At 41.7% G+C, this 16,982-nt stretch overlaps 1 protein-coding gene, 1 long non-coding RNA gene and 1 pseudogene across 3 annotated transcripts; all 3 read left to right on the top strand.

The window, feature by feature from the left end:
- Window positions 1-396: 396 nt before the first annotated feature.
- LOC134637807 (filamin-A-like) lies at window positions 397-3,186 on the top strand. Of its 2 annotated transcripts, XM_063488331.1 has the most exons (4): window positions 397-545; window positions 752-955; window positions 2,885-3,002; window positions 3,112-3,186. In XM_063488331.1, exons 1-3 carry the CDS (start codon window positions 431-433, stop codon window positions 2,905-2,907), a joined length of 342 nt encoding a protein of 113 aa, XP_063344401.1. In that variant the 5' UTR covers window positions 397-430; the 3' UTR covers window positions 2,908-3,002; window positions 3,112-3,186. The 2 variants fall into 2 exon arrangements, with proteins under 2 accessions (XP_063344401.1, XP_063344402.1); XM_063488332.1 differs by lacking the exons at window positions 2,885-3,002; window positions 3,112-3,186 and adding an exon at window positions 2,075-2,127.
- A 2,458-nt stretch (window positions 3,187-5,644) lies between these two features.
- Window positions 5,645-7,001, top strand: LOC134637821 (uncharacterized). Its single transcript, XR_010095180.2, has 4 exons — window positions 5,645-5,977; window positions 6,434-6,581; window positions 6,735-6,857; window positions 6,976-7,001. It is a non-coding gene; the product is annotated as an uncharacterized LOC134637821 (long non-coding RNA).
- A 5,791-nt stretch (window positions 7,002-12,792) lies between these two features.
- LOC134635372 (piggyBac transposable element-derived protein 1-like) lies at window positions 12,793-14,463 on the top strand (annotated as a pseudogene).
- Window positions 14,464-16,982: the final 2,519 nt, after the last annotated feature.

Genomic DNA, 16,982 nt, shown 5'->3' with positions numbered 1-16,982 from the left:
GATAAGGACCCCAAAATGGCACCTGTTAAGAGACATGCTTACGAAGTGGATTTCAAACTCAAGGCTGTCAGTCACGCAGTAGAACGTGAGAATAGAGCAGCTGCGAGAGATTTCAACATTAATGAATCAATGGTACAGAAGTGGAGGAAGCAAGAAGAAAGAGTTGAGTAAAGTTTGACTTATCTGACTGTTGCGTTTTATAATCCAGTGCGCCTCATGTATGAAACCAGACCTGTTCATCGACAGTGCGCCTTATAAACTGGTGCGCCTTATGGTCCGAAAAATACGGTGTGTTAAATCTGATAGAACTAATCCCTTGTCTTCTGCACAGGATGGTGAAGGCAATTCTGTGGATGTCCAGGTTAAGGATAATAGCAACAGCACATACACCGGCACCTACACCCCACGTAAGCCTGTGAAGCACACTGTGATGGTTCCACTGGACATAGGAGAGCTTGACCTCAGCCAGCTGACAGTCTCTCTTACAACACCCTCAGGCCCAGAGGAGCCCTGCCTGCTGAAGATGCTGCGTAACGCTCACATTGGTGAGTGTCCGTCTGATAAGTGAGAAGTTTGCTAAACAATGAGACTCATCAGAATTCAAATGCTTTATTAACCCCTGAGTAAAAGACAGAGAGGAGAAAATAATCAAAGTTAAAGCATGGAGAAAGAAGCAGGAGCAGCTGAAACGGGCTGCATGCACACACAAGAATAAGCGTTTGTTAACATCTGTTTTGTTTGTCTGTCTTAGGAATCTCGTTTGTTCCCAAGGAGATTGGTGAGCACCTTGTTAACATCAAGAAGAACGGTCATCATGTTCCCAGCAGCCCAATTGCTGTTGTGATCAAGCAGTCAGGGATTGGTGATGTGAACCGTGTGCGTGTGAGTGGACCGGGGCTGAGCGAGGCCAGGACTTTTCAGCCTGCAGAGTTCATCATTCACACTCGTGATGCAGGTATATGCTCAGTGAAAGCATAGATAGTGTGATATTTTTCTTTTTAAACATAAAAATAGAATATTTTTCAGTCTCATCTTGTTATATTAGGCTTCATCTGCTTGAGCCTTTCCATTGAAGGACCCAGTTACGTGGGCATTAACACTGAGGACCAGGAGGATGGCTGGTGACACGATGTGTTGCTTTTTGAGGCCTTTTAGCCTGTTTCACTTTGTCAGACAGGTTCTATTTAACTGATTTCCTGATTCACAAGTCTGCAATTAATCAGGCCTGAGTGTGTTTAGTAACACTGAACTGAAGTTTCCAACATTGGTTAATCACAGTTAACTCGTGATTTAACAAGAGGGGCAATTTGTTTTTACACAGGACCAGGGAGGTTTGGATAATCTTTCTCCCTAATCTATGAAATCATCATTTCAAAACTGCATTTTGTATTAACTTGTGTTATCTGTGTCTAATATTAAAATTAGTTTGATGATCTGAAACATATAAGTGTGATAAATATGCAAAACACTAGGAAATCAGGAAGGGGGCAAAGACCTTTTCACATCACTGTAGACGTGATTACAGAATACCTTTTACATCCTGGATTACAATACCATATCCATCAACGGCAGATACTGGTTTCCATGACACACAGATACTGGAGTGGTCTGACCTGACCACACTCGCACTGCTTACCTGCAAAGTGTCTAGAGACACGGAAAAAAGCCAGAAAACAAAGAAAAAACACAAAGCCAAAGAATGTCATTTGCACACTAGCATGGACAATAACCGTAGACACAGTGCACCCAGTAATTTTTGAACTTCCAACCAAGTATCAAGAGCAGTACTGTCATTGTACCGGTACTAGCTGCTGTCTCATTGTTCAGAGAGCCCATCATTATGCAGAGAAAGGAATCTGTGTCTCTGGACCAAAATGACTGTACGTGTAGTGCTGTAGAAACAAGACTGCCCACAAACCTTGATGTTTCTATATGAGGAGACCTTCAAGTATGCATATCCTCCTGTAAGGGTAAAGTTAAGGGACGTTTGCACTTTTTGCATGTAAGCCGGTCGGTCTTAACTGGAAGTTGCACTTGAGCTGTCTTGGCATCTTTCCCTTGTTTGACTCACCAGTTTTGCCCTGAGCTGAACTGCTGCCTCCTTCTCTGTTGTGGTACTCAGCGGTGACCAACATGCTGTAACGTGTATCTGGCTGCAATGACTCCAGCATCACCTGCTTCTCTCCACCAGGGACCAGCACCTGCAGACAACAAACCACACTATCATCCCAACACAGTCAGAACTCATTTAAAGTTTTGGGACTTATGGCATTTCTGGAATTCTCACACATGACAGCCGGCTGAAGGCCAGAATAGTTGAAGATGTAAAGACTAGAACCCACTCACAGTGTGACCCTGGCTATCAGCTCCAGTCAGTGCTGTGTAGGACACACGATACTGGAGGACATGAGCATCGGGAGATACCCAGCTGAACACCATGCTGATGGCAGTCTCATCAGAAACCGTGAGGCTGGAATAAGAATAAGAAGTGGAATAAGAAGTGGTAATCTGTGTACTGTGCTAGTGATCTGCATAATTCACTTGAGATGGTCATTTGTTTGGATGGCTGAAGTCGGCTAACGACTCAGCTAATTTCATCAGGCTGCTAATGAAACATCTAAAATGATAGATGGTTAACTACACAACGGAAGTAACAGCATTACAATCACTTGATTTAATTACATTTTTCCCCCCAAACCTTTGATCCAAATTAGCAAAGTACTGCAGCCATCTGAACCTTCTAGGTGTTACATGTTACAGTGTTCCACTCTGGCCAGCTTTAAAAATGGAAAACTCTTTGTTTGGTTGACCCAGTTCTGTAAATGAGGCTCCTTTCATTTGTGAGACTGTTGTTCTTCTCTCCCCTTTGGTCCGCCCTTACAAGGTGAAGGTGCTGCCCACCCATGATACCAGCAAGGTGCGTGCAAGTGGATCCAGCCTTAACACCACTGGAGTGCCCACCTCTCTGCCAGTGAAGGTCACCATTGATGCCAAAGATGCAGGTGAGGGACTGCTGGCAGTGCAGATCACTGTGAGTGCATGAACATGGACCACACAATAATGTATTCAAAGCATTGATATTTAGGTAACAGTTTTTGTTTTCTCCTGAAGGACCCAGAGGGGAAGCCCAAGAAGCAAATATCTGTGACAGCCATGATGGGACCTACCTGGTGTCTTATGTGCCAGACATGACTGACAGATACACCACTCTCATTAAGTACGGAGGAGACGAGATCCCTTATTGACCCTACTGAATCAGGGCCCTGCCCACCGGAGATGCCAGCAAGTGCACTGTCACTGAATGTTGTCCAGTGGCCAGGTAGGACTTTCTTGGTTGCTCATACACTTTTAGTTTTCTTTGAAAACGGCCCTTTAAGTCACTTGAGCCATGACTTGAGTAAGCACTGTCCTGTTGAGTTTGTGGGCTCAGATGACACTTATTGTAGAAACGATGAGAAATCATGTTTTAGTTTTTTGTAAATTATAGTCAAACATACAGTGAACTAAGGTATTCTTGTTGGTTAACAGAGCAATGCGATAATAAAAGTGGACAAAGCACATCGAGTTGCCACAAATATTTTTGTATATTATGCAGTTTACATAGTCGAAAAGGAGTATAAAGGAATGTGGGGCCTCCCTGCTGCTGCCGAGTCGGGGCAGTTTGCTTTTCTCCACCCCAGGGAACCAGGATCATATTTTTAAAGGGTTTCTTCTTTTGGATATAAAAGTGTCATTATGTGCATGCACTGGACATAATCAGAAAAGAAGCACTCACAACAGTAACCGTGTATGGAGTGAAACCTGGAGCTGGACATGTAACGTGCCCCACTTTCTTTTAAGCCCATCCACCACCCCAGCATCCACCTGTATGCTCCTGGAGTTCTATGACTAACATATTTGCAGGGAGTGATCCACCCGAAGACTCGGCACCGAGCTCAAACTGTATTCTGCTGCTGTGTTTAATCAGTGAAATTAACTTGGCTTTGTTGCATTTTATTCTTTTTTATTTTCTTTTACAAGTTGATTTCTGTTGTAATTTCTGGATAAAAGGTAAAAGTATTACAATTGTTATATGAATAAAATATAGTTAAAATGTCCTGTGTATGGTTTGCTCAGCTGAAGCAGACCTAGATGTGGTTTGTGAAGCCTGTCTACCTGAGCTCCAGACAACCCATCAGACTGCAAGAAGCCTGTTTAAGGTAAGTCTTTATTAAGGACCGCTGTAGTCTTGTGAGTATTTGAGTGCAAAAATGAGTGGTCTCCAGCTAATTTCGAAAGGCTGGTTGCGCGATGAGCACGTTGAGCTCTTTTAATATAAGAATTTTCCCCATTCTGTTCGCCCGTCATGTGGCCACATGTGGCCGGCTAGCAGGTTAGTAACGTCCGGGTTCGAGCCCTCGGCTCACCTGGCTCTCCATGTTCATCTGCTAGGGGGAGGTCCAGGCAGGTGATCTTGGAGTGAAAATTCCAAGGGATGAACCTTGTTCAGCCTGGGCCTCCCCTGACTTATTTTTTTTGTGTGTGTGGTTTGTTTTTTTTCTTTTACCTGCCAGCAACAAACAGCCCAGCCCCTTTTATGGGACCTCCTTGTTGTCATGGCTACCAAGGACCACTCTTCTTGTGCCAACAAGTCATTGCCTGACAAAACATTATTTCCTATGTTTCTCTGTGTGTGTGTGTTTTTTTTTTATCTCCAATATCTTTACATATCTTGCTAGATAGACTTCCTTGAACAGGGTTTACAAACGCCTTATCCTCTTTGTCCACTTAAAATATCTTTACACAACTATTCTTATATTTCTTGCAACATCTGCTGTCCTCTTGCCCACATTACTCTTAAAAAACACTTTTTTAACGTCAACCACATTTTTGGAACTAGATAAATAAAGCATATATAAAAGTCACTACCAAAAACTCATTGCAGCTTGTACGTTGTTATAGGAATGTTGTTTGTGACTCAAGATTACTTGAATTCATCCATGAAGGATACATTTGATATATGTTTTCACATATTATAGACCAACAAGTTATTATAGCAGTTTAAATACGAGCGATCGGTTTTTGGCAGATGATCATTTTTTAGCAAAACACCGCTAAGCACCAAGTCATCCATCCTTTCTCCTTTTCTTCTTTTCATGCCGCCACCATGGGAAGCGCCCACAAATGTGTCATTTCACACTGGCAGCAGGCTGGCGGAGCTAGCTGTGGTGCTTGTTTTCTCTGACTTTGCTGTTTCACCGTGTTTAGATAACGTGTCATCTGCAAAAGGTTGCACTCATTTTCCTGCTTTAGCTTTGTACTCACACACACACACACACACACACACATGTCTGGTTTGCTATCCTCGTGGGGACATCCCATTGACATAATGCTTTCCCTAGCCCCTTACCCTAACCCTAACCATTAAAAATGAATGCCTAACCCTAACCCTTACCCTAAACCTAACCATAACCTAATTGTAACCCTGACAGTAAAACCGCATTTTGAGTGTGAAAATTGCTTTCAACCCCAAGGGGACCTGGATTTTGGTCCCCACGGTGCAGAAAGTCCCCACCAGGATAGTAAAAGTCAGATTTTGGTCCCCACCAGGATAGTACGAACCCGTACACACACACACACACACACACACACACACACACACACACACACACACACACACACACACACACACACACACACGTGTGTGTTAGTTTAGTCTGTTTCAACCTCTCTTCGTGTGGAAACACACATATCTAGAACTATTCTTTAAGGATGTCTGCATTTCACACAACTGTCTAATAGGATAAAATAATTGACATTGTATACCCAAAGGTCAAGTCTGGATAAACGTGTATATGATCTCCAACTTGAATGCAAAGCCAAGGCATATAATTGTGTGGTGTGTCAACTCTAATTTGTTTCCTCTCTGTGCAGGGGGATGACTGAAGCTATCACCTTGCTAATCCTTGCTGTCCAAACTGGCCTCATTGAGCTGCAGGTCATCCACAGAGCCTTCCTCCTCTCTATCATCTTCTTTATTGTTGTTGCTTCCATCCTGCAGTCCATGCTGGAGATAGCTGATCCTATAGTCCTAGCCCTGGGAGCATCTAGAGACAATTAAGATAATATACCAAAGACTTTTTTATGTGTTTATTTTTAAGAAAACTCTGTGTCCCGCTGTTTGTTTTATTTTTTACTGATCATAAACAACTATTAATAACTATGGGCAGTTAGTTAATTATCACAGAATTCATTATCTATGGTCATCAGTACAACTCATGCTAACATCATAAATTAAGTAATACTAGGGTGTACTGTCCTTCTTTCTTCATTCCTAAACAGGCAGTTAGTCTTTTTGACATCAATAAATGTAATCTGACTGAAAGTGTGTTTGCAAAGCCTGCTATCAACCTGACTGCTTTCTCATATGCTGGTTTTGCTGCCCGTCCCGTAGGAGTTTGTGGAAGCACTTCCGTGCAGTTTCTCTCTGTCCCTTCCTGCTGACCTTTCCAGCGTACATGGCTTATATGATCTGCCAGTTCTTCCACATGGACTTCTGGCTTCTCATCATCATCTCCTCCTCAATCCTCACCTCTCTCCAGGTAACACACAACCGCATCGCAGTGACATCGCAAAAACATTCAATTAAATAGTTTAAACTTGCTCTACCCAAACAGTTCAGCCCAATAATAATTAAACATGTATATTTGCTTGTTTTTTAATTCCATAATAACTCTGAAACACTCTACCGCCAGGTGCTTGGCACTCTGTTGATCTGTTGTTCACTTCATGGTGGAGGAGTTTCGTAAAGCTCCAGTGGAGAACGTGGATGAAGTCATATATTGTGTAAATGGGACCTACAGATGCTGGAGTTTCTGGTATGTGTCACACACACGTACAGCAACTCTTTGCTAAGTTCTGACTGTAAACAGACACTGTCATGTAATGCATCAGCACTGTCTCTGCCTCACTGTCAGTGATTTGTTACCTCACCAGGTTGCGGTGTGCGTGGTGTGCTATGGTGTGCTATGGTGTATCAGAGACTGTATTTGGCGAGTGGAGTGTGATGGGAAGCACCATCATCTTGGTCCACTCGTACTATAACGTCTGGCTCAGAGCCCAGCTGGGCTGGCAGAGCTTCCTGCTCAGGAGAGATGCTGTAAACAAGACAAAAAGCCTCCCCACAGCTAGCAATACACAGCTGGAGCAGTATAATGACATCTGTGCTATCTGCTTCCAGGTATGAACTGTTTTTATCTTTATCTAAAGAGGATGCATGACCGAGAGTTAATCTGGGGCTTTAAAAGCTAGGCTAATGTGAAATTTGATTTGTTCCAGGACATGACCAGTGCTGTGATCACTCCGTGCAGTCATTTCTTCCACGCTGGCTGTCTGATGCCCTCTCTGTCATTCACAACTCAAGAGCCAATCACCAACTAACGGTGGAGCTACCCAAGATACACCTGCAGCCAATCACATCGTCAAACCTCCATTATCATCTTCCTCTTGTTCTTCTTCTCCTCTTGCAACTGATTCTGTGCTGCACCAGTCCCCTGCAGATCACCCTTCTGCATCTTCTTTCTCTACCTCTTACACATCAGACACACCCGACGCTCCTGCATCTCTCTGCCATTCTGTCGCCACCTTTCACCAACCAACTTCACAGGTACTGACCTAAGCAGAGGCGAACCCTGCTAAACCCGAATCCCCCCCTCAGCTAAAATCAGTCTCCCTTGTGGACAGCCAGGAAAACTCTACTGGTCCATCATCACAATCTAACCCACCAACTCCCCATTCAGTGGAACCTGTGTTTGGGTGTTAATGGTAGCAGGTATTTAGTATTGCACACTGATATATGTAAAGACTCCAGTGTGTGCATATGTGGTGTACATTCACTGCTGTTGTGCAGTGTACAGTCTGACAGCAGCTGGAGGGAAAGGCCTCCAAAATGTCCCCTTTGCACACTGTGGGTGCAGCAGCCTGTCACTGAAGGGACTGCTTAGTGTTGTCAGAGTGACCTGTATGGGGTGGGAGCTGTTATCTGACAGAGAAAACTACCTCCACTGGGTCAAGAGGGCATCCCAGAACAGAGCTAGTTTTCTTGATCAACCTGTTCAGTTTCTTCCTATCCCCAGCAGACCACACCATAAAACATGGACAATACCACCAAAGAGTCCTAGAAGGTCTTCAGGAGCGCTCCCTGCTCCCTTCCAAATCCCTTCCAAAAGACTTCTCTGTTGCAAATACAACCGTCTCTATCCTTTTGTGTAGATGGACTCTCTGTTGTTACTCCAGACCAGTTTATTGGTCAGATCACTTATATGAGTCAGCTATCTTAATGCCCATTCTCTGGATGTTCACTGGTGTAGGTGGATTCCACTACCTGCTCCTTGTTTTTCCGAGTGTTGATCTGAAAATTGTGAAGGATTAAAATATTCCAAGAGCTCAAATTACTTCACCAAAACATGTTTCATTCATATTTTATCAACACAAATTGCACAGGTTTATTGAATATGAATAACTTGTGTTAATTCAACTCAATTGTTTAAGCTCGTGCCAAAGCAAAACATCTGTGTGCAACCAATGTCCACTATTGAACTAAGTAAACTCAGCATGTTTTTTTTTCAGTGCATAATCACATTTAGTGTAATAAACTATTAAAGCAGAATTACATATTAGGATTTAGCCAAGTGTTAGGATGTAATGCAGAGTAGTATTTCTAGTAGGCTTGTTTTGATATGCCTGTTTTCATTTTATTTTCTAAATTTTAAAGAAGGCTTTAGAAAGGTCAAAATAAATCTTCTGTAAGGGAGTATCAGCTATTCTAGTAGAATTTATTTTACCAATGCAAGGGTGCATTAGTACCTTGTAATACAACATATCTATTTCATAAAGGGCGAACACAAATTTCCAAAGAGACTTCCTGGCAGCTGCCATTTTAAGTATAACCTCTGGTACGGGTACATTCAGTTTGCAGCAGCTATACAACAGTGGCCTCTAGAGGTGTTTACACACTATGACCAAATCAGACAATGCAACACAACACGCAGGTCGCCCCAATGAATTGATTAAGCTGGTAGCAGTGACTTGTTAACTTATCATTTGTCATGCATATCTCCCATGAATGATATGAAATCATTTAGAGACATAACATTGACATCACAAAGTAGAAGCTGCAATCAGTTTTTAGGAAAGTGAGTTTAATAAGAGTAGGTAAAATAATGCAGTAATTTCTTAGATTTTATAATCCCTTTATAAATCATGTTGGCTACAGCCTATTTAGCAGTGCAACAAGAGCATTAGACAAACAAACAAACAAACAAAAACAAAAAAGTTAGTACCCAGGGATAAAAATGTTGTATATGAAAGGGAAACCTAATGGACAGATGTGATGCCTGAACAGTGGTGGCTTTAAGTGATGTATCAACTCAAACATGCATCCATCGTCTATGTCGCATAAGTACGATGATCGGTGGTGATTGTTGGCGCTGCTTTGGAAGCAGAAACTGTTGGTTTGAAAGCCTTTAGTGTCTCCTTGTGGCGGGACTCTTATACTGCACTGTACGATGTCGAGCAGTGTCAGCCGTATGCTAGAAAGTGATACATTAAAATTTCTGGGGTCACCATGAAGAGCTTACTTCCTTTCTTAGTCAGTGTGTAAAATGTGGTACTTAACAGATTGAAAAGAAAAATGATGGCACCCTTGTAGTTCACACAAGTGGTGATGATTCAGGGTTTTAATTTGTAAGGTTTAATTTTTGAGCCATCATAAATTTTAAAACAGGAAAGTTTACTATTTAACATATGTTAAGTCAAAGCTAATATAGCTGCTCATATATAGCTACTTATAATTTGAAGACCAATGAGTAGACTTCCCAGGATGGAAACAGCACTCTTTGTGTGGTTTGAGAAAACAGTCAAGTTGTTAAGAACTATGACTGAGAAGAATCCGCCTGTGTACAGCAGCAGGCTGCCTTCCTAGGATTTGGATATCCTCCGTGCGCTCGTCTCTGCATTATGTGCATTACCTCTCTTGGAACGTTAAAACCACAGCAGCTTTTTATACTTTTTTTCATTCACTATCAGCTTACACGTAAAGTCTACTCTGAAGAAGATTATTCAAAACATGCAACACAGTCACCAATCCCAGCAAATTCACCCCTAAGTCCGACTGTACAATACAGAAAATAAAAGAGCTACATCTCAGACTCTACAGGCTTCAGTTAGCATGTTAAATGTGAAAGTTCAGTTAGAAAAAGACTGAACAACAACGGCCTGAGTTGAGCAATTAACCAAATTGACAAACATTGCTCTAAATAATACTCCCCTAATCCAAGTAGTCACCCAAACCTGGACGTGGATTTAGAGGTCTGAGGGCCATCTCACACATTTATTCAGAATAAAACAAGTTTAAATTAAAATTAAACAAATCAAAATCTTATGGACGTATCCCTTTTACATGTTGATAAAATGTTTAGGATGACATGGAGATATAACACTCATGCACCCTGAAAAAGGTCTAAATATGTATCAAAGGGACATCAGTGGATTTCTATGGGGCAAACGTACTTAAACCAGCCACTGTGACCATTGCGGCAGAGCAGAATGAATGATACTGATGGGGACTGTGAGGGTTTGTAGTTAAATTCCTGCTCTTACAGGATCAGTGAGTGTCTGTTTAACTCTCTGGGGTCCAGGGTATAATTGGCCGTTTTTGACTACTTTTGATTTTACCTCTATATTTCACCTTTAAAATATGCTTTTCTTGTCTTGTTTGGTATCATTATTTTCAGCACAACCTCAAATATCTGAAATTTGAGTTATTTTTTCATTTTGGTATACTATATTAGCACAGTTGATCTAAATTCAGACGGAAAATTCAAAATCCGAGTAGAAAAAAGTTATATTTGTTACTGTAAAACCCACAAACATGTTTAACGAATCATTTTCATAACTTGAAATGCAAATATAAATTGTACATTGCTGAAAATGATGCACAAGTTTCGCAAACAACAAAGTTATATGGTACTATTTACCTAAAAATGCAGCCAAGGCCTCAGGCATTTTTTATATAACCATTTAAATCTATTTACAGAACAATCAGGTGTGCTGCATCAAATAAGAAGGCACACAAATTATTTGTGCCAGTCCAAAAAATGTAGTTTGTGTTCAGTATAAGACAGAGGAGAACACCACAGGCCTAAACCCCGCAGGTCTGACAGCAGGAGGTGCATCAGTCCAGTTTTCCATGTGGGAACAGCGTTTACACTGGAATCTGCCTTTGACGGCTTTTTTAGAGCAAATCTGAAATTCAGCAGTCTAACTGACACACAATACAAAACAATAACTACACAACAAACTAACTAAAGCCTCCAAACAAGCTAAACGTCACTAATGTCTCACATGAAAACTTACTCTCTCTCTCTCTCTCTCTTTCGCTCGCCCGCTTTCCGTCGCGGGTGTCACTCCTAAAAACTTCCCCTTCTCCCTAAACAACCAAGTGCCACATGTTGCCATATCATTTTTTTGATTGGCTGACATGGTAAACTCTAACACCAATAGGGAAGGGGTGTTTTTTCTTTTTCTTTTTTCACTCGCAAGCGGAGAGTGTTTGCTAGCGCTGTCTGTAGAAAAGCCGTTTTTACCGTTCTTCCCGCTGTAAACACCGCTGTTTTGTTCAGAAAAAAGCATCGCGTGCATTTTTTATCATAACTCTGGTTTTACGTGGCCCTCCGACACAATTCAAAAACTGCTATATAGTTTGAAGTCCGCACTTTTGACCCAAGTTGAAATGGAGACTCTGACTCGCTGCATCTTGTAGCTGTGTCGTCTTAACCCTCTGGGCTCTATCCTGGCCATTTGTGGCCACTTCACTTTTCTTTTTTCAACCATTTTTGTTCTGTTAATGCAAATGGAATGAAACTGCACAAAGGTGTGTATTTTTTTCAGCTTTTCAAATTTTCAACATCAGCTCCATAATAATGTTAATAATTTACACTATACACCAAATTGTTCCTCTTGACTCTATCGTGGCCATTTTTGGCCAGTTGAAACCCATCATAACCACCTTTTTTGATTCCTTGTTATTGGCAGTAATATATCATGCAATTTAGGTAAAATTGCTTTTATTCTAACCTCAACACATGAAAATTGTAGTTTTTAATGTTTTTTGTTTTTGTTTTTTTTTGTTTTTTTTTACCAAATTACACCATTTACCCATTTTTGGCCAAGCAAGCAATTTCATGTAATATTCTTAGTTTTCTGTAGGGGCGTTTGATGGCTTACTGCACTCCAATGGACCAAAAGAATGACACAATTTTGATTCAGGTTTGATCTTAAAGATGTTAGACAAAGGTTTGTGTTTGTGCATGAAAAAAAGTGCCAGTGTGAAATTGCAGCACAACTTTGCATTTGCAAGAGAGAAAAATAAATTATGTTGCCATACGTCCAAGTTCATGTGAATGTCTCTTGATGCAAGCTATTGAGCTTTGAGCATCCTGGGGAATTTTAGCTTTGATGTTCATAATGAAAGCACCTCTAGCTTTGTTCTTTTCATTAAAAAAAAATGCACACCCAAATATCTACTCTCCCAAGAAAAAAAAGAGAAAGAACTCACAGGACACTTTGCAAAGTTCAAAGCTGCAGCTGTAGCATAAACAACAACAAACTGGCACTGTTTGTAATTCTGTCCTGGGGTTTATACAGGTGCAGTCATTGGTAAAGCGATAAATAAACCCAGCAGCTTCAAGATCATTTTTGCTCTGGCAAGATGGCAAGACGGTCTTATTCAGTGCTTCAAGACTTGACTATGTGATGTGCTCAGAAAGCGAAGATGACGAGAAATCCTCTGCATCTGAAGAAGAGGCATCTTCTTCAGTCTCCTCAGAGAATGACAGCATTACTACCAGTGATGAGGATTACCATCCAGTGCCTGATTCCTCTTCAGCAAATGAGGATGATACAGAGACAGCAGTCGAGGCAGAGCGGCTGATGGCAGAGAAGGTAGGAGAAGTGGCAGAGGCCGAGGAGCCGGTGCCTGAGTGGATGTCTCGTTCTGGGAAAATTGAGTGGTTTTCCACTGCTGAGGAGACCATACACTACAATCCAGTACCCACTGGTATCACTCCAGGGCCCACCCTGTATGCAGTTGCCCGCATTAGCACCCTGAGATCTGCATTTGACCTGTTTGTGACAGAAGAGATCATTCAGCTACTGTGCACCCACACAAACCTGCATGGGAGGCTAAAGTGTGAGGATTGGAGGGATGTGGATGAAGTGGAGATGAGAGCCTACATTGGAATTTTGATTCTAGCTGGCGTCTACCGCTCAAGGCATGAAGCAACGCGTGGTTTGTGGGCTGACAAGACCGGACGGGCAATATTTCGTGCTACAATGCCCCACTACCGCTATTCCCAGATTAGTGCTAACATCCGCTTTGATGACAAGCTCACCCGCCCGGGACGTTTCAGGAACGATAAGCTTGCTGCATTTCGCATTCTGTGGGAAAAGTGGGTTGCTCGTCTCCCCCTGTTGTTCAATCCGGGAGTTGATGTGTGTGTCGATGAGCAGCTGGTTGCATTCAAAGGTCGGTGTGGATTTCGACAGTATATGCCCAACAAGCCTACAAAATATGGCATTAAAATCTGTGTGACCTGTGATGTGGGAACCTCCTATGCCTGAAGGATGGAGATTTACACAGGAAAATCACATGGAAGTTCCCGGGACGTTAATCAGGGAATGAGAGTTGTGCTACAAGTGGGGCTCCAAGGACACACTGTCACTTGTGACAACTTCTTTACTTCATTCAGCTTGGCAGAGGAGCTCCTCAGAAGAAAACTAGCTCTGGTTGGCACAATCAGGAGAAACAAACCAGAGCTACCTCCCCAGCTTGTTCAGCTGCGACAGAGGAAGATTCTTTCATCTCTCTTTGCCTTCACCAAAACAGCCATGGCAGTCTCCTACATGCCCAAGCGAGGGAAGAATGTGCTTCTTTTGAGCACAAAGCATAGGGAACCAGCAGTCAGTGATGGGGAAAAGAAAAAGCCAGCAGCAATCCTTGACTACAATAGGTGTAAAGGTGGAGTGGATAACCTAGACAAGGTTGTTGACACCTACAGTTGTCGGAGGAAAACCAGTCGCTGGCCACTGGCTCTCTTCTACAATCTTCTGGACGTCTCAGCATACAATGCCTTTGTCCTGTGGAAAGCAGTGCATCCTGAGTGGGAGTCCACCAAGACCTACCAACGAAGGGTGTTCCTGGAGGAGCTGGGCCACATGCTGGTGACTCCAGCAATTGCAAGATGGCCTTGTGCCCCACGCTCAAAAGCCTCAGCTGCTATTGTTGCTGGGATACAGCAGTCAGAATCAGAGTATGACCCACAGCCCATCAACAAAATGAGGAAAAATATGTCTGTGAAGGTTCTCAGTCATCCAGGTCATCGTAGACTAAGGAGCTTGGAAAGAAAAGCGTCTGGACTTCTTTGACTTGCTTGAAGACGTTTCACCTCTCATCCGAGAAGCTATGAGGAAAAGGTGCGAACTGTGTATAAACAGAAGAAGAGCGGCACCCACTTGCTCCAGCTGTGGAAAGGGTGTCTGCAAAGATCACTCTGCTGTGGTTTACGTGTCCTGCCGTCCCTGAGTGCGCACACAGATACACACACACAGACACAGACAGATACACACACACACACAGATACACACACACACACACAGACAGATACACACACACACAGACAGATACACACAGACACAGACAGATACACACACACACACAGACAGATACACACAGACACAGACAGATACACACACACACAGATACACACACACACAGATACACACACACACACACACAGACAGATACACACACACACAGATACACACACACACAGATACACACACACAGACAGATACACAGACACACAGATACACACACACACAGACAGACACAGACAGATACACACACACACAGATACACACACAGATACACAGACACAGACAGATACACAGACACAGACAGATACACACACAGACAGATACACACAGACACAGACAGATACACACACACAGACACATACACACAGACACATACACACAGACAGATACACAGACACATACACACACACACAGACAGATACACACACACAGACAGATACACACACACAGACACAGATACACACAGACACGGACAGATACAGACAGACACACACAGACACAGACAGATACACACAGACAGATACACACACACACACACACACAGACAGACACACACAGACACAGACAGATACACACACACACAGACAGATACACACACAGACAGATACACACAGACAGATGCACAGACACAGACAGATACACACAGATACACACAGACACAGAAAGAGCATGTATTTTGTACAAACAAGCAATAAAAGGCCGCTTTTGGCATGACTAACAAAGTGGGAGTTTCTTTTTTGGGGGTCATTACTCACAGGAATAATACAAAATATTAATATTAATAATAATTATTTTTGTTACTGGCACTGACCTGCAATGATGATTTTTTAAAAAAAATTAGGTTTCGTTATTCAAATGCTGAAAAAATTTGAACTTTATTGCTATTTTCCCCCCAAAAACAGTACAAGTAGTAATATATAATTTGACTGGTATTCAAAGGGTATAATTTCTGAATTTGAATTATATTTTGGTTTTCATGACTAGGACTGGTTTTCATTTAAAAAATCAAGTTGGTCTAAGTAGAAAAATGTTTTAATATATAATAATTTTATAGTATTTTGTACATGTAAATAAGGAGTGGCCATTTTTGGCCACGAACAGGCTGAGAGGGAGTTTTTTGGTTTTTCTGCCACTGCAGAAAAAAACAATGTTGCATAAAAGTCATTGATGCTGTTAATTATTGCTATGCATCTAACCTTTATCATGGTTAGAAAATAAATCAGATGGCATGTATTATTTAGAAAAAAATGAACAGCCCTGATGCTAATCTAAAAAAATCAAGTCAAAAAAAGTGGAAATTTTTCTTAATATATATGAATTTTATAGCATTTTGTAAACGTAAACAAGGGGTGGCCATTTTTGGCCACGAACAAGCTGAGAGGGAGTTTTAATGTTTTTGCTCTCCCTGCACAAAAATAACAATGCATTATAATCAGTGTTGATGTGAATCAATTACATGCCCCAGACTCTACTATTAATAATACAAGAAATTTGAGTGGCACTGCAAATATATGAAATTGTCAGTTTTGAGGTTATCTTCCAACTGGTGCAGAGTGCAAAAAAATGGTGTATAAAGGGTTAAAAATGTAAAAAGTAATTACTATCTTATATTTATGGAAAGAACTGATGTTAGTTAACAATGTTATGCAGAAAAAATGGCAAAAAAAAACAGAGAAATAATAAAACTTACAGACCTAATCTTTTGGTGGCCACTTTTGGCCACGAACAAGCTGAAAGGGTAGTAATTTTGAACAAACCCAGAGGGTTAAATTGGTCATGTGATTTTGACGTGCCGGCACGTCCGGCGACCCCAGAGGGTTAATGAGAAACAAATTTCAGTGTGAAAAACTGGTGAAGAAAATATTGTACAGTGCTCCAGGCTGCATAGACGAGATATTTCCTGCATTTCCTATCAGGAGGAAGCCTCAACCCAAACCCAGTTGATGCTGGAGAGATGACATTTCTTGGCTTGCTATTTATGTGTATATTTCAATTATTTCAATGATTCAACGATTTTATAACAATTACAGGATAGTAATATAAAAGTATATTCTGCGAGTCCATAAACAAAGTCTGTATGGCTAAGTGAGGCCGATGACAGGAAGAAGATAACAAGAGAGTGAAAGTAATGGTTGGTTCTAACTTGGGTATTTGAGGGGAGATCCTGTTGTCATTGGTTATTAGCCGTGTCAGAGGAAAACTAGGTGAACATTTTAACCCTCAACCAATAAGTATTTACAGCAATTATAATATTATTATACTGGAAGTCGGATCATTAAAATTTGTTC

The sequence above is a fragment of the Pelmatolapia mariae genome, linkage group LG10_11, assembly GCF_036321145.2.
Source record: "Pelmatolapia mariae isolate MD_Pm_ZW linkage group LG10_11, Pm_UMD_F_2, whole genome shotgun sequence".
Classification (NCBI taxonomy): Eukaryota; Metazoa; Chordata; class Actinopteri; order Cichliformes; family Cichlidae; genus Pelmatolapia; species Pelmatolapia mariae.
Note: the sequence above shows the minus strand (reverse complement) of the source record. Positions and strands in the feature narration are given on the sequence as shown.